The following is a 23,056-nucleotide window of genomic DNA, read 5'->3' as shown; positions in this document are numbered from 1 at the left end:
CCTGAGTATCAGGACAGCAAGCTTTTTATAGAATAACAAGAACAATGGCATAATGGAGGTACCTAGATGGGGATAACCTAATGGAGGGAGGTTACTGACATTCTAATGACACCTAAAATGGATAAACCTTTATCTTGTCAAACATTAAGAAGGGATGTCTATAAAACCTTTATCTCAAACTTCAAGAGGGAAAGATTATAATCTAAGGCAGAATAACTAAATAGGACAATTGGAGAAATTGGGTCACGACATTAAAAGGGAATTTTGGCACAACATGGTCTTAGAGGTGGAATAATACCAAAAGTTTGAGACAATAAAAAGGTGCATACCAAACCATTCCTCAACTCTCTTATTTCTTTGTTTTGGCAGGGATGAAAAAATGGAATCAAGTATATTTCTAGGAAGCACTTTAAATTTCCCAATAAAGGTAAATCTGGGCAGCTACAAGACTAAAAAGCCCAAGTTTCATAAGAGACAGCAAAAAAGATGGATGAAAAATGGGAAACTGAGGGACCCCGGAACCGGAAAACCCTCTCACTGATACTGGCACGAGACGTAACTCGACATCGAACCTAGTCTCGACCCCCATTTCCGGCTTATGACTGGTAGGTGGCATTCTTTCATTGTGTCTGCTACAGGATGTGTCCCTGGCTTCTCCTTTTCTTTTACTCTTTTCTTCACATAACATCGCCTGAGAAGAGCCTCCGAGGCCCCTCCAATCCAATCTCCCTTCCCCTCATTTTCCAGAGGAGGAAAATTAAGGCTCGGGGAAGTCGAGACGTGCTCACTCCCACACAGTAAATAGCAAAGGCAGGATTTAGTTCTTTGACTCCCAACATTGAACCACATTGTTTCATAGATGTGGGCCAAACAGAAACTCTCCCAAGAGTAAAATCAGCCTTTTTTTTCTTTTTTTATAAAAACAAGTTTCTATCCGACTATTACCACCTCACACCACGCGTCAGTAGCGTTCCACGCCAGTGCTACGGTAGCCGAGGAGGCAAAAGCACAAAGTATCTCAAACAGAAAGCCCATCACCATACAGCGCAGGCGCAAGCGCTCATACTCCTTTTCACTCATCCTTGGTCTTTCCGGGGCCGACTCAAATACAGAGAAAGGTTGCCCTTCCTTGGGATGAAAGGGTCTGGTATTATTAGCATAGGTCCCTCCCCTCCACCTCGTAATCAGACACCCCACTGGATGAGAAAATGAGAAGGCCCTCCTTCCACTTTGCTAATTGGATACTGAAACCAGAAGGCGGGCTGAGGAAGGGCGGCTCTTGAGTGCGCTCTGGTTGCATCAGCTGGTGCCGTAGTGGTGGCCACGTGGCGCAAGCGCAGTGGAGGTGCGTGTCTCTGTGCTGCTTATCTAGCTTTTATTCTTTTAGACCCCTGGAGATCTTCCTCGTTTCCCTTTCTTCCCCTTCGGCAGGCGATCTTTCTGTTCCCTGTTGCCTCTTCGCGGCCCCCGTAGCTTCTGACGATGTCTCAGGAGATAGCAGTCGATCCCACCGGGAAGATGAGTGGAGAAGAGAAGTCGGTAAGCGCTGGGAGTTCTCGACCAGGGGTGGTGTGGAGGACTGCCGAGGACTGCTGGGCGTTTTTCTTGAGTCCGGAGCCCATCCTGGGCGAGGAGAGGAGGTCCTTGCGAGTGACGAGAGCCCTCACTTCCGCGGGTCTTTTGGGGGGCTTCCCATTTGGCGTGAGGGCGGTTGTAGTTCTAAGGCCGGGAGAGGAGGATCTCGAACTCTGGGTGTATACCCAGACAGGCGGAAGGACGGGTTATCTTTCCCAACCTGTTATTTACATATGAGATTAAGTGACCGACCCACGGTGATATGGTTGATAGGATTTGAATCTATGGTTATCCTGTTCAAGCTGGTGCCAGTTGGTGCCTGCCAAGTACAGTATTGATTAGTCAATAAATATTAAGCACCTACTATGTGCTAAGAGCTGGGGATGACCTGCCTTCGAAGAGCCCACAGTCTAATGGGAAAGACAGTATTAATCAAATATTTATTAAAGGCCTACATGTGCCAGGCACTGTTTATCAAGGAAAGGTCCAAAAAAAGTGTCTACGCTTCAGTTCAATCCAATGGAGAAGATAACAAAGAAACACACATATATGCATACACATATTTGTATGTAAACTACAATCAAGATAACGAAATAATAGGATAGGCATTAGAATTAAAACGCAGATTAAAAGAAAATTACAGAGATCATTTTATAATTCAGTATAATCCTCTAGAAAGTTCTCTGGATTTTGATTCAAGAGAACCTGGGTTCAAATTTTGACCCTAACACTTTTAATCCATGATTTTTTTAAAAAATATTTTCAATAATATTTTATTTTTCCAAATATATGTAAAAGATAATTTGCAACATTCATTTTTTTTAATTTAAATTTTATTTTATTTAATAATAACTTTGTATTGACAGAATCCATGCCAGGATAATTTTTTTACAACATTATCCCTTGCACTCGTTTATGTTTTGTTTTTTCCCCTCCCTCCCTCCACCCCCCCCCCCCACAAGATGGCAAGCAGTCCTATATATGTTAAATATGTTGCAGTATATCCTAGATACAATACATATTTGCAGAACCGAACAGTTTTCCCGCTGCACAGGGAGAATTGGATTCAGAAGGTAAAAATAACTCGGGAAGAAAATCAAAATGCAGCATTCATTTTCGTAAGATTTTCTGTTCCACATTTTACTCCCTTTCTCAACCCTTTCTCCAAGGCATCATGTAATCTGATGTAGGTTAAATATGTGCCGTTCTTTTAAACATATATGTTCAAGTTTGTCACATTGTAAACGAAAAACCAGACCAAAAGGGGGGAAAAATTAGAAAGAAAGAAACAAAAAGGTGAAAATACTATGCCTTGATTCACAGTCAGTCATTATAGTTCACCAAATTATTGAAAAGAGCCAAGTACATCACAGTTGAACCTCACATAATCTCGTTGTAACCATGTACTCTGTACTTTTGGTTCTGCTCACTTTACCCAAAATCAGTTCGTGTAAGTCTTTCCAGGCTTTTCTAAAATCAGCCCGTTCTTCACTTCTTACAGAACAATAATATTTCATTACATTCATGAATACCATAACTTATTCAGTCATCACCAATTGATGGGGCATCCACTTAGTTTCCAGTTCCTTGCCACTGCAAAAAGGGCTACCACAAAAATTTTTGCACATGTTAAGTCCTTCCTTTTCTCTCTTTTATATTCTTGGTGATAGCAACTCAAAAGTTTTATTAATAGAATGGAAGGGATGAATTCATGCATCTGAGAAATAAAAGTGAAGAGCTCCCAGAATAACAGAATAGCAGCAAAAAAAAAAAAAAAATTGGAATAAATTTTTAAATGTATTTTTATTTTGTTAAATTCTACAATTATGCTTTTATAAATTAACATTAATTTTTTTTAAATTTTGAATTTCCAAATTCCCTGCTTCTTCCCACACTTATACATAAATTATGGGGGAAAAATTGCATTTTAGGCATAATGCAAAAGGAAAAGAGAGAAAGTGATAAAATTATGCTTCAAATTGCACTCAAGAGTTCATCAGTTCTCACACTGGAGGTGAATAACCTTTTTCATCATGGGTCCTTTGGAAGTATCTTGAATCAACTAGAGATGATCCTGGATGCAATGGAAGACCTAGGTCCTTTTAAGCTAAAATCTTCAGCAGGTCTCACTTTGACTGAGTCTTTGATTAAGTCTAGGCACTTCAGTTGTCCTGATTTGAATTTGGTCATAGACCCAGATGGCTGCAGAGGGGAAAGTGAGGTAGGTGACCTGGCATCTCATGACATCACCTCCCTTATATCACAGTGGAGAATTAAAGACCAACAGTTTAGTTCACTTTGCATCAGTTCATATAAATCTTCTCAAGTTTTTCTGAAACCACCCTGCTCATCTTTTTTATAACACAATAGCATTTCATCACAGTCATAGACCACAACTTATTTAATCATTCCCCAATTGATGGACATCCCCACAATTTCTAATTCTTTGCTGCTACAAAAAGAACCACCATAAATATTTTTGTACAGTTAAGTCTTTTTCCTTTTACCTTAATCTATGAGTTTTTTGTATCCAGAAAATTAGGATAGACACAGGGATCCTCAAACTACGGCCTGCGGGCCAGATGTGGCATCTGAGGACGTTTATCCCCTCACCCAGGGCTATGAAGTTTCTTTATTTAAAGGCTCACAAAACAAAGTTTTTGTTTTTACTATAGTCCGCCCCTCCAACAGTCTGAGGGACAGTGAACTGGCCCCGTGCTTAAAAAGTTTGAGGACCCCTGGGATAGAGGGAGAAAGGTTAGAATTTGTACTTTATAAGCAAATCTTCACTTTAGGAAAAAAAAATAAGAAAATATAACATTTCCAAGAGGGCACTAGGAATAAGAGTTTAGGGAAGGCTTCCTATAAAAGGTAACATTTTAGTTCTGTTTACAGGAAGCCAGGGAGGTCAGTAGTCAAACGTGAAGGAGGGAGAGCATTCTAGGAAAGGGGGAAGGGGTGTTGAACCAAGGATAATCTTCAGAACTGAGAGGTGGAACGTGTTATTTATAATTTGAAGAACATATGGTAGGGAATAAGATGTAAGAAGAGTGGAAAAGTTGGGCATGAGGGAGGCTAGGTTTTTAAGGGCTTTGAATTCCAATTTTATATTTGATCCTAGAGACAATAGGGAGTCTCTGAAATTTATTGAGGAACTTGGGGCAAAGGGAGCAAGTTAATTGGATCTAAAGTTTAGGAACATTATTTGTGACTAAAAGGAGGATGGATTGGAGTGGAGAGTTATTTAAAACAGATCTACCAGCAAATTATTGTAATAATCCAGGAGTGAGGTGATGAGGGCCTATACTATTATGATGGCTGTGTCAAAAGAGAGAAGGAGGTATATTGAAAAGATGTTTGAAAAGTTGAAATCAATAGGTCTTGGCCTTAGATTGGATAAGATGGCAGAAGGGGAGGAGTGAGAAACAATAAGGAATCCGGGATGACTGTTTAGTGAAGTAGTATAGAGAAAGAAGACTCTGGACAAAACTCTATGGGATGTCTACAATTAGAGGATGTGATCTGAATGAGAATCCAGCAAAGCAGACCAAGAAAAAAACATTTAATAGCTAGGAGAACCAAGAAAGAGCGTGTCCCAAAACTTAGAGAGTATTGAAGAGAAAGTAATCAATAGTCAAAATCTGCAAAAAGGACTAGAGAATATGATTGGGAAAAGGCCATTGAAACTGACTGCTAAGAAATCTGTAGCTTTGGAGAGAGCAGTTTGGGGGGAGTGGGGAAGAGAAGGGAGAGGTGGGCATCATAGGGTTGGAAGTCAAATTATAAGGGGTTAAAAAGAATGATAGGGGGAAAGTGGAGTCATATACCTGCTCTAGACAGCCTTTTTAAGGAGTTTAGCTACAAAGGGCAGAACAGATAGGAAATAGCAGAATTAAAAATCTCAAATGAGGGTTTTTTCAAGATAGGGGAAGCATGAACCTCTTTCTAGGCAGTAGAGAATTGGGCAATTTATTGGAGGAGACTTTATGGAATAAGATCAGTGATCAAGTTAGGCCTGCTTATTAAGAAAGCAGGCCACATTCTACTGTTCAATGAATAGATTGAACACCTTAACTTCCACAGTATTCCATACCTAAAGTATACTTCTTCCTCCTGCTTGGAGCCTTCTCTGATTCTTCTCATTTGCTAGTTCCTTTCTCTTTCCCCCAAAACTGCCTTGTGTATGCTTTTACCTTATTTATCTCTATACTTACTGTTTTCTCCCAATGTTGAACATAAGCTTCTTTGGACAGGCATCATCTTATTTTTGATTTTATATTTCTAGGGCTCAGTACATAATAGCTATAAAATAACATTTTTTGATTGATGGGTACACATTCAAGTTTTTAGATCAATAAATTGTCCTCTGTCCATACACAGGGTACAAAGATAGAAATGAAATAGTCTTTGTCCTTAAGAAGCTTAATTGGGCGGGCAGCTAGATGGTAAAATGTACCAGTCCTGAAGTCAGGAAGACTTGAATTCAAATGTGACCTCAAACACTTAACACTTACTAGCTTTGTGATCGTAGGCAAGTCACTTAACCCCACTAAAACCTCACTAAAACCAAAACAAACAGAAAACCCCAGAAAAACAAGAAACTTGATTGGACTGAGATGATACAACAAATGCACAGGTATTATAGGAAGCAGAACAAAGAGGTAAAGCACTCTATTGGAGAACAAGAGGTGGACAGTACTCAGAAATATTGAGTACTGGTGTATGGGGGAGAACTATCTAGACATGGAACTTATGTCAACACAGACAGAAGATGAAGTGTTGAGTTCGGGCCCTACAATCTGGAAAATCCATGTAAATTTTTTTGACTCTACCTTTGTATGAGAGAGAAGAAGAAGATTGGATTATTATGGCATTAAAAAGATGAAATATGTTGGTGTTATACAATACTGTGCATATATTTTATTCATTTCTAAGTATCTAAATTTTTTCATTCCATCTGCTATTGCATATTGTCCACAGCTTCCACAAAACTTCCTCCACGAATTCCACTTTAATTTCTTATGCTGACCTTCAGTATATCAAAATGGTGAAGGGAAAAGTTGAGATATGGAAGAGACTTTTACATTATTCCCATTTTACAGATAAGGAAGCTGAGGTAAGCAAGATAACTTGCCCAGGGTCACAAAATTAGTAAGTATCTGAGGTCAGATTTGAGGCTGGTCAGTTGTTCACATTAAATCTGTACTAGTGTGTGAATTTTCAGGAGAAAGGATCTATCAGAGCTGCTTTTGGAGGAGTGAATCAGTCAGAAATGGAATCTATTAGAGCTTCTTTGCCAATTCTGCATTGGCATCAGGTTTATGAGTGGCCATTGCAGTCTCAGCTTGAAATACAACAGGTATACCTACTCTTAGTCAATCGACAAACAAATAAATAAAGGTTAACACTGAAAGACTGGGATGAAACCAGGGGAGGAGTGATTGACTATATCAGCAGGAAATAAATCCTATAATTGTTTTTTTTTTTTTTTTACGTGCCCAGTACTTCATATAAAAGGAAAGAAATAAATATAAAATAGTACATACTTGCACCTGAATCCCTTCTACCTAAACAAGATTTATCTCATGCATACTAGCTGCTTATTACTTACTACTCATAAAATTAAAAAATTAAGTTGGATTTTTTGCTAATTTTATTTTAGCTACTTCAAAAAATTCCCAAATTTTTAGAGGAAAAATAAATTTAAATTGTACATCCCTAAGCTTTATTTTTTTCTCTTATTCAGTTAGGTGGAGGTGAAGAAAAGAGAAAAGAAGGAGGAAAAAAGAAAAATAAAGAAGGATCTACCGATGGAGGTCGAACAGAGGTAAATTTTTAAAATAGACACTATATCAGAGTTTAGTTAGAAGAAATCTATTTTTTCTTTTGATATCCAAAGTTAGATCTAGGAATTATAATATTTAGGAAATAAAATTTTGCTTAATATAATCATACAAGTTGAAAGGAAACATAGAGAACCAGATTTTTCTAAAAAGAGGAGAATTGAGATTAGAAACTGTCTAATGTTCATGAAGAGATTGGAAAGGATTGGGATGTCAGAGTTAAAGAAACTTAACAGACTAGAGTGAAGCTATTAAAAAAAAAAGCTAAACGCTAAAATGGAGACAACCATAAAATTGGGTTTGGTTTGCTTAACTATGCTTATTTTTCACAAGGAATGCTTTTTTTTTTCCTAAATAGAAGGTGAAGCTAGAGCTAGTGTTAGTGATATCAAAATAAAAAAGAAGAAGAAGATGATGTCCTTAAAAATTTAAAAAAAAAAAAAAAAGCAACAGATGAGAACAGGAGGTTTACAGGGTGATATATCAAAGCAGGATTTGTTTTGGACTAAAATGTTGAATTTATATTGGGAATGGAGATTCACAGTTTTGTATGTAGTTCTCATTTCCTGTTCTTTACATATGAAATTTATTTTTAAAAAATTGGGGGATGAAATATTGAATAACAAAAATTAAAATTCTAGACAAAAACTTTAAAAAGGGGGAGGAAGGGGAGGATAGAGATCAAGAGGGGTTTAAGGGCCAAAAAGGTTAGAAACTGATTTCAGGACATTAATGTAGTTTGTAACCTTATATTGAAAAGAAAAGGAGTTTAAAAGGAATCTAGTTTTCTGAATTCTGGAAGTTGGTATAGACCAGAGATTAGCTTGAAAATGTTTTAGATTCAGACTGTCCATTCTAGGATTTCTTAAGACTTACAAGTGGACATTGTGGGAAAGACAAATTGCTCTGGAATCTAAATATCTGGGTTCAAAAGCTAGCTAGCTCTCTGTGACATAAGAAAGTCACTTAATCTCTATGGTCCTCAGTTCATCATGTGTATTTAAAAAAAAAAAAAAAAAAAAAAGGCAATTGAGATTGCCACCCATCTCTTCAATCCCTATTAGCTCCATAACTTATAATCTTTCTCCTATCCCCGAGACCTTAAACTCACTGAACCAAGCCATCTCTGGTTGTATTGTGACAGGGCATAATTAGCCAGCCTTATATCCTTCGTTTGTTTTGTTTGATGTTAAATGCCTTTGAGCAATATTCCACTTTCTGTTTTAGTCATTTTAGGTGTTTTACTAGCAGCCATTACAAAATTTCCAGTGCAATTCAGTAGAGCAAAGAACCAATTTTTAGCTATATGTTAAAACAGGTTTCACTTGTTTTTTATAAAGAGCTGTCTCTACCAATTATATACTGATTAATTTAAAATGCCTTAGTTTACTTCTTACAATTCTTCCCCCTCAGTAAAGGACAGTCTCCTTCTTTCCTAAGAATATAGAATATTGTGAATTTTTCTGTCTTTTTCTCTCTCAAAATAACCATCATTTTCCTTTTTTATTTTTTAATTTTTTTTTTCTTCCTGAATAAAGAGCAGGTCCTTTCTGCCAAGACCACTTCTTTTATTTACACCCTTTCCAGCTTGCTTTTTTGATCAGACTCTGTTGTATAGCTTCCTTGATCTTTCTTACCTTCGCTTGATAGTGCCATCTCCTCAACCTATTACTGTATCTCTATTCTTTTCACACTGTTCATAATCTTTATTGCTTCAAAACCTTAAGTGAAATTATTCTCTAGAGTTAGCAGTCTCTTAATTGATAGATCCAGTACCTTTTTCTTAGTCTTCATCCCTCTTAAACTCTCACTTCTTTTAATATTGCTGAATACCCCTTCCTCCTAAATTCTCTCTTCCTATAGCATTTGTGATAAATGTTATAGATTCATTGAAGTACAATGGGGACACCTACTCTTAGTCAATTGACAAACAAAGGGTTAACACTGAAAGACTAGGATGAAACCAGGGGAGGAGTGATTTAGTAGGTGTCCCATTGTATTTCAGTGAATCTATAACATTTATGATAAGTTTCCTTGGCACAAAGCAGTTTGAAGGTGATGCAATTCACTGAGAGTGAAAATGTTTTATGAGGGTATTGAATCTAAAAATAGCTCCAAGTTTTCCTTTTATTAATAGTAGTTGTGAGAAAACCTTTGTATGTAACTAGAAGGTGAAAGACTGAACTTTTGAAATCATGAGTTTCTTAATTCAGACAAAAGAAGAGTTCTGAGTTTCTTACATGGGATACAGAATATGGTTACAGAATGGAATTAGAGTGAAATATAAATATATATAAAATATAAAACACAGGATCTTTCTTGACTGCCAGTGTCTAGTTGATCTCATCAATTTTACTTGTGTTCTAATCTCTTAGATTAGTCACAAAATCTGTATATCCAATCTTATTCTCTTTCAAACTCCAGTTTTATATCACCAACTGACTGCCTGCTGGACATTTCCACTTGCATGTCCCTTCTCACCTCAGACTATAAGTCTAAAGCAGGATTTACCTTCCATAAATCTGATTCTTTCAACTTGCCTATTTCTTTCAAAGGCACTTAATTTCCTCTTCCTCCATTTTTGTAGCTGTGGAATACATTAATCTTTATTCTTTCCTAATCTCTGTATCCAATCAGTTGCCAAATTTTGTCAATTTTGTCAAAGCTCCATTACACAGCTTGTATGTATCTATCTCTTTTTTCTTTGCTTACACAACCGTCATTGTTTTTTTAATTCTCCTATTCTCTCTTGCCAGAGCTAAGGGTGTAATCTCTTACTTGGTCTCCTTGCTTCCAATCTCTACCCTCGTCAGTCATTCCTCACACCACTTCCAAAATCACATTTCTAAGATATATCTCTGACTGCATTACTTCTCAGTTTCCAAAGTGCCCCCTGTTGCTTCTAGGATAAGATCCAAAAGCCTCTGGTTGTCGGATAAAACCCCTTCCATCTGACTTACTTATACTCACATAGTCTGTGTTCTAGCCAGACTGGTTTACGGGACTAACACTCTGCTCCTCCCTCCTTCCTCTCTCCCCCCCTCCCCCCAGCCAATATGATGATTTATCTCCCACCTCTTTTGCCCTAGAATGCCTTCCCTCTTCATTTTCACCTCTTGGAATCCCCTTAATTCCTATCAGACTTTAGTAAAGAATGTAAGTTATTCTTTTTTTTCCCCTAATGTCCATCTATCCTTTTTCCCCCATCAGTTTTTATTGCTCTCCTCCTCTCTAAATTATATATATTTTGTACTTAATTACCTATGTAAATGTTGAATCTCCTTAATAGAAAGTAGATTCAATAAGAGCAAGAACTGTTTAATATTTTTACTCAGTAGCCCTAAACTTAGCACAGTAACTTGTATAATAAGTGAATGTGTTAGTACTTTTTGAATTAGAGAAACCATTTGTTTCCTATAAATACATGATTTAAATAGAGGGGAAAAAAGGCTGAGGTAAGTTATAGATAATTAAAACCACTTGTAGTGCCATGTTAGAGGCAAAGTAAGCAGGGCGCTTTTTGGATTCTAAGTTGTCCCAGTTCTTTACCTTCAAGGACTTCATATTCTTATAGAAAATAATTAAAAACAGTCAGTGCTATGTTATTAATACATAGTAACAATAGTGTATTTACTCAAATAGAGATGTATAGACTTTGGGGACTTCTCAAAGAGCATAATTAAAATAATTTTTTTTAAATAAATGATCTAAAAGAGAAAGTTTATGGTGAAATTTCTGAGTTTTTAGAGGACAGATCAGTGAGAATAAATTACAAAAATAGATTTTGGGAAGCAATTTGAATTGGCAAGAAAAAAAGTAATAAGCCTAAGAAAATCAGAAGCCTTTCATTAAAATCATCTCCCATCATGTCTCATCATGTCTTTTCAGTGACCCTCAGTTCTTTAGTTGTGCTAACAGTCTTTGCTGCAAAATATGCGAATGTTTGAGATTCCTTATCATAAGATTTAATGGCTGTTGTCTGAGAACTAGCTAATCTAACTCCACAAAGAGTCATCACCAGACAGCTGGCCAGCAGATGATAAGATTTTTTTTTTTAAATTTGTATATTGGCCATACCAACTTCTGAATACCACCTGCTGTGGTCACAATTGGTTAGTATCCACATTGATTAAATAATGCATCCTTAAAGTACTGAAGCCAGTTTTGATAGGATAATAATGTGTCTGAGGACTGAAGACTGGCGTTATAAAGCACAAAGCATATTTTAATTCTTTGGCCATGAGATCTCATGAAATAGATAAAAATACAAGCAAATTTTCAGTCTCTTGTAAGGTTTCCATGATGGTGGCAAAACAGAAAAGAAGATTGAATCTAAGAATCAAATGACTTTATGACATTAATAAACTTTAATTTAACTCTTGGTATTACTCTTTGTGTTTGGCTTCTTGTCTATCCAAATGAGAAGACACACTCCTAGAAAAATTGAATTACTGTCATACTGATATTATCAATATAAATGAAAGTAAAATGAAGAGCCAGTCACAAAATTCTCCTTAGAAAAGCAAATGAAGGAGCCAGTTTCATTACCTACTCCTCGCCCTCCCACCCCCCTACCCCCAGAAAAAAATCACTTCATGAAATAATTGGTTATTTCACCTTGCAGTACAAATGAGCGCAAATAAAAAGAACACCATGAGGATGATTACTGTTTGTGTGCCAATGCCTTTGCAGAGGTAAAGAAGATCATAAATTGACAGGATCCATAATTTCTCAAAATTTATGTAGCTGCAGTCTGATAATACGACTCCCCGCATCAAAAACTGAGCTCCAGTGATTTCTTTCCATTGCTCTCTTTCACACTCTTCCAGCCAAAATGGGATGCACTAGCTGCTTCCCAAATGTGGCCGGGCAGTGACTTACAGGGAGGTGAAACTTCCTGTAATTTAGCTTATTTTCCTCTCTGAATTTTCACTACCCAATCCTGGGAAAGAAAGAGAAAGTTATATTATGCCACATACATGTGGATATATGTATACATCTTCCCCCAGCTTGTATTTTCATAGAAAAATGTATTGTGGCCAGAAAAGCCCACAAAATACCGGGCAATTTTAGAAAAAAATTTGGAAACCTAACTCTTGGAGACCAAAAAAAAAAAAAAAAAAAAAATCAAGCAACTTCATCTTATTCTTGAACAAAATTTATGGTTTATCCATATCAAGAATGCTAAACTGTAATAGAACCAGAAATGTTTTGATGAGAGGAAAATCAAATTGCCAAGCATTGAGGGAGTCTCATAAAAGTAGTGACTAAAATGACTGGTGTTTTCAATAGGAAAAAGATCAAGAAGGGGGTATAATTGAAATCTATGAAGTCATAATTAATTCAGCTTTGATCCTAAATTCAAGATTGTATGATTGCAATAAGGAGTAATTGAGTAGTGAAAATTCAGAGAGGAAAATAAGCTGAGTTAAAGGAAAATGAGAATTTTTAAAATTAGAGACAACTTATCTCTAATAATGAATGGGCAATGACTTAACAAGGAGGTGAAACTGCAGCACACATTTGGAAGCAGCTAGTGCATCCCATTTTAGCTGGAAGAGTGTGAAAGAGAGTAATGGAAAGAAATCATTGGAGCTTAGTTTTTGATGCAGGGAGTCGTATTATCAGACTGTGCCTTAGCAGCATTGGCACATAAACAGTAATCATCCTCATGGTATTCTTTTTATTTGTGCTCATCTGTACTGCAAGGTGAAATAACCAAGTATTTCATGAAGTGATTTTTTTTCAGGGCGGGGGGGGGGGGGGAGGGAACAGAGGGCAAGGAGTAGAAAATGAAACAGGCTCCTTTATTTGCTTTTCTAAGGAGAATTTTGTGACTGGCTCTTCATTTTACTTTCATATATATTGATAATATCAGTATGACAGTAATTCAGTTTTTCTAGAAGTGTGTCTTCTTATTTGGATGGACAACAAGCCAAACATAAAGAGTAATACCAAGAGTTAAATTAAAGTTTACTAATGTCATAAAGTCATTTGATTCTTAGATTCAATCTTCTTTTCTGTTTTGCCACCGTCAAGGAAACATTACAAGATTGAAAATTTGATTGCATTTTTATCTATTTCATGAGATCTCATGGCCAAAGAATTAAAATATGCTTTGTGCTTTATAATGCCAGTCTTCAGTCCTCAGACACATTCTATCATTGGGCTTTTGCTTATCCCATTTGGAAGGGCTTGGACTTATAACCTCCATGAACCAAGAGTGATCACTTGCATATCTCAGTGAAACAATGGACTAGGAGTTTTGTTGAGATACTTTTTTTTTTTGTCCAAAAAATGTTTTCTCAAGAACCAACTTTTTAATTTGTTTAGATTTTAAATAATATTTTGTATAGTATTGCTGAATATATGTAAGTATCAGTGGGCAGTAGCTAATGTCTTTAAAAGCCATTTGGAAATAAAAGTTTGGGGGAAATTATAACAATTCTCCAGTCAATTACACAGCTGTTGTTCACATTATATGTAATTACAGTTGCTTGCTGAAAGTATACATTGTTTTAGATGAATGGTAGTACATAAAATCATTGTAATTTAGGTGAAGTCAGTAGCTTAAATGTCACCACTGCCTGATTATAGTTTCTTTATTTGAATTGTGGCACATGTTCATAATAACGGTTGACTTTGGCAATTGATGAAAGTCATTTTCTTAAGCCTTTTTTTTTTCCTGAGATGCTTTATCCAAAATATATTTGGCAAGTATTTTGGCAGAAAGAGGAAGTCTTAAGCAGAAGAGTTTGAGGTAGAGATGAAAATGGTGGAGGAAATACGCTATAGTTGTCAAAATTTTAGCAAAATAAACATGGAGCTTCACCAGCAGTTTGCCATAGCCATTCTTCAAATAAGCTACTAGCAAGAATGAGAATGGAGTGGAGAATTCATTTGCAGCAAAAAGCAAAGGCAAGCAGAATTTTGCACTAACTAGACTCGAATATACAATGTTATATTTCTGTCATTGCCAAGTAAATGTGATAAAAAACCACAAATTAATGTTTTTATCTCTGTTGTATGTTTTTATTTTATTTATTTTGTTAGACATTTCCCAATTATATTTTATTCTGATTTGGCTTGCTGGCCATGAGTTTGATGCCTCTGCCCTTGACGGGGAGCTTCAGTGGAAGCTGTAGAAGGAAGAATAGCTCTTGAGAGAAAAATATAACAAGAATCAACAATGAAGCACATGGCCTCAGAGGTCCATCTATGCAACAGATCCTGATACAGGGAGGCAAATGAAAAAGGAAAGAGGATCCATAAGTACAAAAATAGTTGTACTGGATCTTTCAAGGGTTGCTCCAAATTAGAAACTAATAATATCCTTTATGAGAAATGGCTAAACAAATTATGATCTGTGAATGAGTAGAATATTGTTGTGTCATAAAAATGATGAAATAGCCCATTTCAGAGGAGTCTGAAAGGACCTAGAAGAACTAGGAGAATCATCTTTAAAATTATAAAAGTATAGGAAAAAAATTTTTTAAGTCTTTACACATTGTAACTGATAAGTCACAAGTCAAAAAGAATGAAAATAATACGCACCACTCACTTCCTAACGGAAAGATGATGAATTTAAAATACAGAAAGAGACATAGATTTTCATCTGGGACCAATGTGAGAATTTGTTTTGGTTGGACTATGCATTTGTGTTTTGAGGGCTTTATATTATCATTGTTAAGTTTTTTGCTCAGTGGCAAAGTAGTATGAGGATTGGATAAATCAAAGGGAAAAAATGGTTGAAAAAGAATTATAATATTATTGTTCTGTAAGGAACGACCAGCAGGATGAATACAGAGAGGACTGGCGAGACTTACATGAATTGATGCTGAGTGAAATGAGCAGAACCAGGAGATCATTATATACCTCAACAATGATACTGTTTGAGGATGTATTCTGATGGAAGTGGACCTCTTTGATAAAGAGAGCCTTAATTGATCAAAGATGGACAGAAGCAGCTACACCCAGAGAAAGAACACTGGAAATGAATATAAACTGCTTGCATTTATGTTTTTCCTCCCGGGTTATTTATACCTTCTGAATTCAATTCTCCCTGTGCAACAAGAAAACTGTTTGGTTCTGCACACATATATTGTATCTAGGATATACTGCAACCCATTCAACATGTAAAGGACTCTTGCCATCTGGGGGAAGGGATGGAGGGAGGGAGGGGAAAAATCGGAACAGAAATGAATGCAAGGGATAATGCTGTAAAAAATTACCCTGGCATGCGTTCTATCAATAAAAAATTATTTAAAAAAAAAAAAAAAGAAAAGAAAAAGAATTATAATTAGCAGTGTCAGTAAAGATATCACATTTTGAGAAATTGTACCAAAAATAAGCTCACCCTATACTTAATGTTATTATTATTTTTGTTATAGATATCTATGTATGCTAGATTATATTGTCTTTTGTTTGAGTTTTTTATATGTTAATAACTTGTATTTTTAAAAAAATCAAAGCTTTAGGCTCTGTAGAACAAATAACTTCTGGATAGTTTAGCTGCTTTTCCCAGCTTGAGTTTTTTGGTCATTTTATCTTCCTTGTACAGTACATGAGGGACACCATATGTGGTGGCTCAGAAAGAAGTTGTTTGAAGTAGCTTCAAATCCTTTTTTGTCTCAGTTTTGTGTGAATATCGTAATGGATACAGTGTCTTTCTTCTGGTCGTGCATCTACTTGTTGGGCGGTTAACAGTGATGTAGTAATAGTTAAAGCACAAACAGAAATCAGATGTTTGCAAATCATTCATAACTCTTACAGTCACTCTAGACACAAAAAGAAATCTTTTAGTGCAATGATTTTTTTTCCACTGGCTATCAATAATCAAGTGCCATTGTACTTATTCTCCAAACATTTATCAAAGTGATATTTCTAAAGTCCAAGTCTGACTGTGTCTTCCTCCCTAAACTTCATATGGCTCCCCATCAACTCTTAAGATCAAATATACAACTTTAGCTTTTGAATGCCATTACATTTCTCCCAACCTCCTCGCATACACTTTTTAATTCTATCTCCTTCCTTTCTCAGCATTTTCACTTGCGGCCTCTCAGCATTTTCACTTGCGGCTTCTCATTCCTGAGATTTTCCCCCTCTTTGTCTTTGTCTCCTGACTTCTTTCAAGTAAAGTACCTGGCATATTAGGTGCTCAATATATCAGGTCATCAGTTCTCATGTAGAATATTATGTTCAGTTGTATGTATAAATGAATGAATGAATGATGAGCATTTATTATTAATTATCTTAAGGCAAAAATATCTTAAAGAGGCAATCTAATCCATCTCAAAATCCTCTATCCTCTTTTTCAGATGAGAATATCTTGAAATGTTACTTTATGAGAATAGCCTGTTGTGTTTATACCAACTCAATTACTATCTTTTTCATATCATCAAAATAAAATAAAATTTTTAAACTAAGGATGATGGTTTATTTAAAGAAAGCATGCTTGGCCTTTCCTTTATTTTCCTCATTTTCTTTGTCTTGCAGTTGAATCCTTGGCCTGAATATATCAACAAACGTCTTGAGATGTACAATAAACTGAAAGCAGAAAATGATGCCATTATGTTAGAGAAAGCTTCAAAAAATAGTCAGCCAATTAAAGTCACCTTACCTGATGGTAAACAAGTTGATGCTGAATCCTGGAAGACTACTCCATATCAAGTGGCTTGTGGAATTAGGTATGAAACATACTTAGTTGGCTTTCTACTTTTTTATAATCAAATTAAGTTGCCTAATGTATATTTTCTTCTATCATACTAGTTATTCATACTACATAATACATACTATTCATACTACAAAAGAAATATACTCATTGGGGTTTAAATAAATCTATAGTTTTATGGATTTAAAAGTCAATTTCCTTTTTAAAAAATTGCTAATTTCAACCCCTTTAATTTTGATAATTATCCTATATTCAGAAACTTATCATGTTGTTGAATGTAAAAAGAACCATAATAGAAAGAACACCCAGGTATTTACAAGTAAGATATCCTTATGACCTTAAAGACTTGGCCACCCTTAAAGAGTCCATAAATCTATTAGGTTTATATCTGGTATTTCAGTTATCTGTAAATCAGAATGTTTGTTACATGCCCTATTTTGGAACACTACACGAAAGTACAAGGATAGGGGAGAACAGGAGAAAATTGTTAAGATAAAGAAATTTCTCTTATAAGAGGAAGGTGCAGAATTGTGTAACTGGAAGAGTTAATTATGTTGTAATACTTGTTTTAAAAATATGACATTATCTAAATTTTCCTCTCTCTTCTTGAGTATTCAACTACATTGAAAGCTCCCAAGAGTAATTTATTTACTTGCAGTGTCTTGGAAATAGTGCTTGAGGTGAGGTCCTTGAAACTGTAGCTAAAGCATTGTACACACACACAAAAAAAGTATCACTTAGCTTTCAAATATTCTTTATTAGCATAATGAAATACTTTGTTACATCCTAAGCTTGGTGAGACTAATGAAGTATCTTTTTACATTGTATAATTATTCACCCAGGCCAGACCAGAGTTAAACAGGTTTTTATGAGCTTTGTTTCATTTAATAGATAAAATAATGGATCTATCCCATTGTCTTTTGAAAACAAAATATCTTTCCAAATTTTCTTAATAACAAAGTATTATGAACAATTTTTATTGTTTACCATAATTGTGTTGGTATAAGCTATGGGAATTGTTTATTACACCTTCAAAAAGAATGTTCCTGTACATAGTTAAAATAATATTCTTATAGTTATCTGCAAAGTTGCTTTACTATATTATCTGTTTTAGGAGAACAAATGCATGGTTTTAAAAGTCACAAAGTTATTTAAGCTTAAGAAACTTATTATTGAGGCCTGAGTCATTCAAAATAATTTTTTTTTTTGTGGTAAGATAATTCTATGTACTAACAGCTTAATCAAAATACCACCTCCCCCCCACCCCCACTCCCCCCACACACATATTTTGTCATATAAAACTGATTTTTCAGGTTAAATGAGAAATTTTATTCCATAGTAAATCTGGAACTTTAGAATTTTAGATTTGACAAGTCCTGAAATTCATCCATTATTTTTGGTTATCCTTTGTACTTTTCAGGGCTTTTCCTGATTTCATTACTATGATTTTAGATTCTCTTAGTTTTCTTTACAAGTCCATGAAAAAACTAAGTGCTGAACTAAATAGAATCTGTCCTGCACAGGGTTGATATTTTACATAAATTATGATTATCACCATCATCATCATCATAATTGTTATTATTATTATTTTTTTTTTTAGTCAAGGACTAGCTGATAATACAGTAATTGCCAAAGTAAATAAAGTCGTTTGGGATCTAGACCGCCCTCTGGAGGAAGACTGTACCTTGGAGCTTCTTAAATTTGAGGATGAAGAAGCTCAAGCAGTAAGTTTTTAGTTATTGGTGTTTTTGAATTATTGTTTTCTTTTATTTTCTTTTCCCCCATTTGTTTAAAATTCTTGCCCAAGTATAAATGAGTAGTTGGAACTCACAAACTAATTTCAAAGTTTTTTGTGCTGAATTTAACACTAAAATGACTTTACTTTCAAATTTATATTTGTATTTTGTTCTTAGACTAAAGGAGAGAAAAGAAAAAACAGACAGTGCACACGTGTATATGCTTTTATTAAAAAATCAAGATGTGCAATTAAATTCTTTTTCATTATCACAAAATTTGTTAGGGGAGAAGGGTGAGCTAGATCATTTTTTTTTTACATAATTAATCATAAATTTATGCAAAGTGAAATAAGCAAAGCCAGGAAAACAATATTCAAAATGATGACAACAATAAAATTATAAAGTGCAACAATTACAAAATGTTGAAACAAAAAATTCTAAAGAACTAGCTTAACCCCAGAGAAGAGATATGAGAAAATAGAATCTCCCTCTGTTCTTTTGCAGATGATGGAGTCCACAAGGAATGTTGCAATAACATTAAGTTTTTTCCTTGTGTTTCATAGGTATTAATGAATTTCTTTCATTCATCTTTTAAAGAAAAAAAAATTCTGTTATAAAAGATGACACTCTGGGACATTGGGAAGGTTATGGCATATATGGAGAAATCCATGAGATAGAAGAATGTCAATAAAGTCAGTCATTTTAAAGTCAGTCATTTAAAAAGTGATTAATCAGTATAATATACTGAGTAAAGATCAAACCATCAAATTTCCTTGTTTGGATTTGTGATAAACACATTTTTTGCTCATTACATGTTCTTTCAAGGAGAAACCAAATACTTTAGTAGTAAGAATCTGCTTTTAGTTTATTGAATTGTAAATTAAGAATTTTTTCCAAAATAACTTTCATTATGTCATACTGTTTATAAAGAAACGATGTATTCCCTGCCTTTTTTTCTCGGGATCCTCTATTTCATAAAGACAATTTTTAAAAAATAATAATTTTTTTCTCATAATTACAAATGTAAATTTTAAAACAAATAACCTTTAAACAAGTAATAAGTCCAAATATAGCATAAATCTCAAAATTTGGACTGACTGCTTATATCATAATTGGAAAAGGAAAAAACTCACCAATATTGTGCCATACATTTTAATTGTTGAGATTTGCCAATGGCTGTTGTTGTTTTCTCTTCTTTCTGGAAGAGGACCATGACATGCAAATGAATTGGATTTAAGTGAGAAAAGGCTGTACAAGGTCTTTTCTCTCCAGAGCTATCATCTGGGACTAGTGACCAGATAGAGATGACCTTGGAAATAATGGGAGACTTTGGCCTTTTTAAACTAAGCGCACTGCAAGAACATTGTGTCACTTTGTCACCTTCACAATTCATTTGTGTGCTTTTAAAGCTCTGCTCTGTATCATTAGCATCATTTCCCTTTTATATAGTTGTAAGCTATGTATATGCTGCTTCTAGTTCCTATTTCAATTTTCTTTATTTCACATCTTAACATTAGTTTACTGTATTCTTCAAATTTGTCAGTTTTAATAGCTCTATAGTAGTTCATTGTATCATTCTCCAAACATTAGATTGATTTTTACTGCTATGTATTGTTAAGATTAAATTCTGATCAACATTTTTGAAAGATAGATTCTTTTTTTCCTCCCATATATGCCATAGTAGGGGTTGGTGAGCTCTAGGACCCAATTAGTTCATGAAATTTATTGTTTCTTGTAAGATTGCTCTTCAAAAACTCACAGTATTTTAAAGATTCACCAAAAACAGTAGCAAAATAGAGTAAGACAATAAAATTTGAAAACTTAAATGACTTCCTCAAAGTATCTTTAAAACAAAGGTTATTGTAAAATTTCTAGTCAGGACACATTCAAAGGTTCAACTATAAAGGTTTACATTTATTGAAATTAGATTAAAGGAGAGAAAAGAAAAAACAGACAGTGCACACATGTGTATATGCTTTTATTAAAAATCAAGATGTGGAATTAAATTCTTTTTCATTATTACAAAATTGCCTATAATGGACAGATAATTACTTTTATAATGCAAGGTTTTAATACCCAACTTAACTTTTAGTTACCATTTTATAACAATGCACAGCAAATTAACATTTATAACATTGGACTGTTTTTACATAGAATGCCACTAATTTCCTAATTTCAAAAAAATTGGAATGCAACCCTTTTTTGACATTGAAAATAAATCAAATATAAGTTAGTCTTATCTTGCTATATAAAGTTATCTAAATTAAGACAACATAAAAAAATTCTAATGACTGTTTTTGAATAGAAAAGTTGCATTTGGAACCACACTTTGTATCTTTTAAACAATATCTTTTCATTCTGTGCATTTTTTGTGCATGGCTTTTCATGACCTTCCATATAGGGTCCAATGAGGGTTCAAATGATCTAGAGGAATATTCTCTTTTTAATTTTAATATGTCACATATTTCATTGTAATACTGGGTAGTCATTTGTTAACTCTTGCTCTTATGTGATTAGTACATCTCTTTTTCTAATAACACACGTCCTTGAAAATATCCTCATACAAGCTTTTGCATTCACTTTACTAAAAGTAATAGGCTGGAACCTATTTAAAATAACATAGCTTATAATTGCTTTGGTTGAACTATAGTTTTGATAACATAGAATGTATGATTTTTTGAAACCCAGAATTCTAGGTAGCCTAATATAAACTAGCATTGTAAAATCATTTATGTGAATGATTTTTTCCTGTATTTTTCTTCTGACAATACATATCTATCTATGATAAAGAATCTAAGTACTTTGATAGTGGGTCCATAAATCACATACTTTGTTATATGTTACCTTACATTTTGAAACTTTGAAACTTAAAAAATTAGAAATAAAATGTATACCTAAAAGCCAATAAATGTGCTGGAATTTTATTGTGCTGTAAGAAATAATGAAGGGAAGGGCTTCCGAAAAACCTGGGAAATCTTATATGAACTGATTAAAAGTGAAGTAAACAGAACCAGGAGAGAGCAATCTACAGAATACTAGCAATATTGTTAAAATAATCAACTGTAGAAAGACTTAGTAACTCTGATGAATGCAGTGATCCACCATAACTCTTGTTGTTGCTGTGTACAATGTTCTCTTGGTTCTACTCACTTCATTTAGTTTCAGTTCGTGTAAATCTCTCCAGACCTTTCTGAAATCATCCTGCTGATCATTTCTTACAGAACAATAATATTCCATAACGTTCATATACCATAGCTTACTTAGCCATTCTTCAACTGATGAGCATCCACTCAGTTTCCAGTTCCTTACTGCTATAAAAAGGACTGCTATAAACCCAATAAGCAATTAAAATTTTTATAAATTGAATGTTTTTAGATGTACTGGGAAATTTCACTTACGAACATCTTATACTGAATTTTCTTTATACATGAAAAATCCTCTTAAATTTTCTTCTGCTTAAGTTTCTTTCTGTATTTGGATTAGTTTAAAACAAGTTAATTACTATATTTTAAAATTATGTTTATAGCATTCAATTTTTTTGTTTGTTTTGTAGACTATATTGTAATATATCCCTGAGACTCATATGACCGTATTTATCTTTCATTTTTCAGGTGTACTGGCACTCCAGTGCTCATATAATGGGTGAAGCCATGGAGAGAGTCTATGGTGGATGCTTGTGCTATGGTCCACCAATAGAAAATGGCTTTTACTATGACATGTATCTTGAAAATGGGTGAGTTCAATCAAGTTTTGATTGTCTGAATACATAAATTTGAAGGCTTCATAACATGTCATAATTAAAATGACTTGGTTGATTTTTTTTCCCCTTAAGTTTTGCTTATAGAATAAGTTTGGTTATTCTTGAGTTAACACTTAATATTTTCATATTAAACAATTTGCACATTATTCTCTGCAGGTAAGGCAATGCTGGCTCTAAGAATTTTTAGTTCTTAGATCTCAAAAGCCATAGGGACCTTATCTGGGGAGAATAATAACTCACATATATCAATAGTGTTTTTAAGTTGGGAAAGTGCTTTCTTCACAATGCTTTGTCATATAGTCAATGCAGACATAATTTTATTTGATAAATAAGGAAACTGAGGTTCATAGAGTTCTAATGAGTTCTTTATATTTCCCTGCCCAAAAGTGACAGTCACAATGCAAAACCACTTCTGACTTCAAATTCAGAAGTATACTTTGCTTCCTCTGAAGCTGTTTTCTTTTCCACTTCC

At 34.5% G+C, this 23,056-nt stretch overlaps 1 protein-coding gene across 2 annotated transcripts in view; it reads left to right on the top strand.

Annotated features, from left to right (window-relative positions):
• Positions 1 to 1,256: 1,256 nt before the first annotated feature.
• The window catches only part of TARS1 (threonyl-tRNA synthetase 1), a 40,588-nt gene continuing 18,788 nt past the window's right edge, over positions 1,257 to 23,056 (top strand). The window contains exons 1-6 of one of the 2 annotated variants that reach the window (XM_051969535.1): positions 1,257 to 1,345; positions 1,432 to 1,539; positions 7,322 to 7,402; positions 16,914 to 17,104; positions 18,689 to 18,812; positions 22,436 to 22,557. In XM_051969535.1, the coding sequence (XP_051825495.1) occupies positions 1,483 to 1,539; positions 7,322 to 7,402; positions 16,914 to 17,104; positions 18,689 to 18,812; positions 22,436 to 22,557 (575 nt within the window). In that variant the 5' untranslated portion in view covers positions 1,257 to 1,345; positions 1,432 to 1,482. The other variant, XM_051969534.1, reaches the window with a different exon arrangement.

The sequence above is a fragment of the Antechinus flavipes genome, chromosome 1, assembly GCF_016432865.1.
Source record: "Antechinus flavipes isolate AdamAnt ecotype Samford, QLD, Australia chromosome 1, AdamAnt_v2, whole genome shotgun sequence".
Lineage (NCBI taxonomy): Eukaryota > Metazoa > Chordata > Mammalia > Dasyuromorphia > Dasyuridae > Antechinus > Antechinus flavipes.
This window is presented reverse-complemented; position numbering and strand designations above follow the sequence as displayed.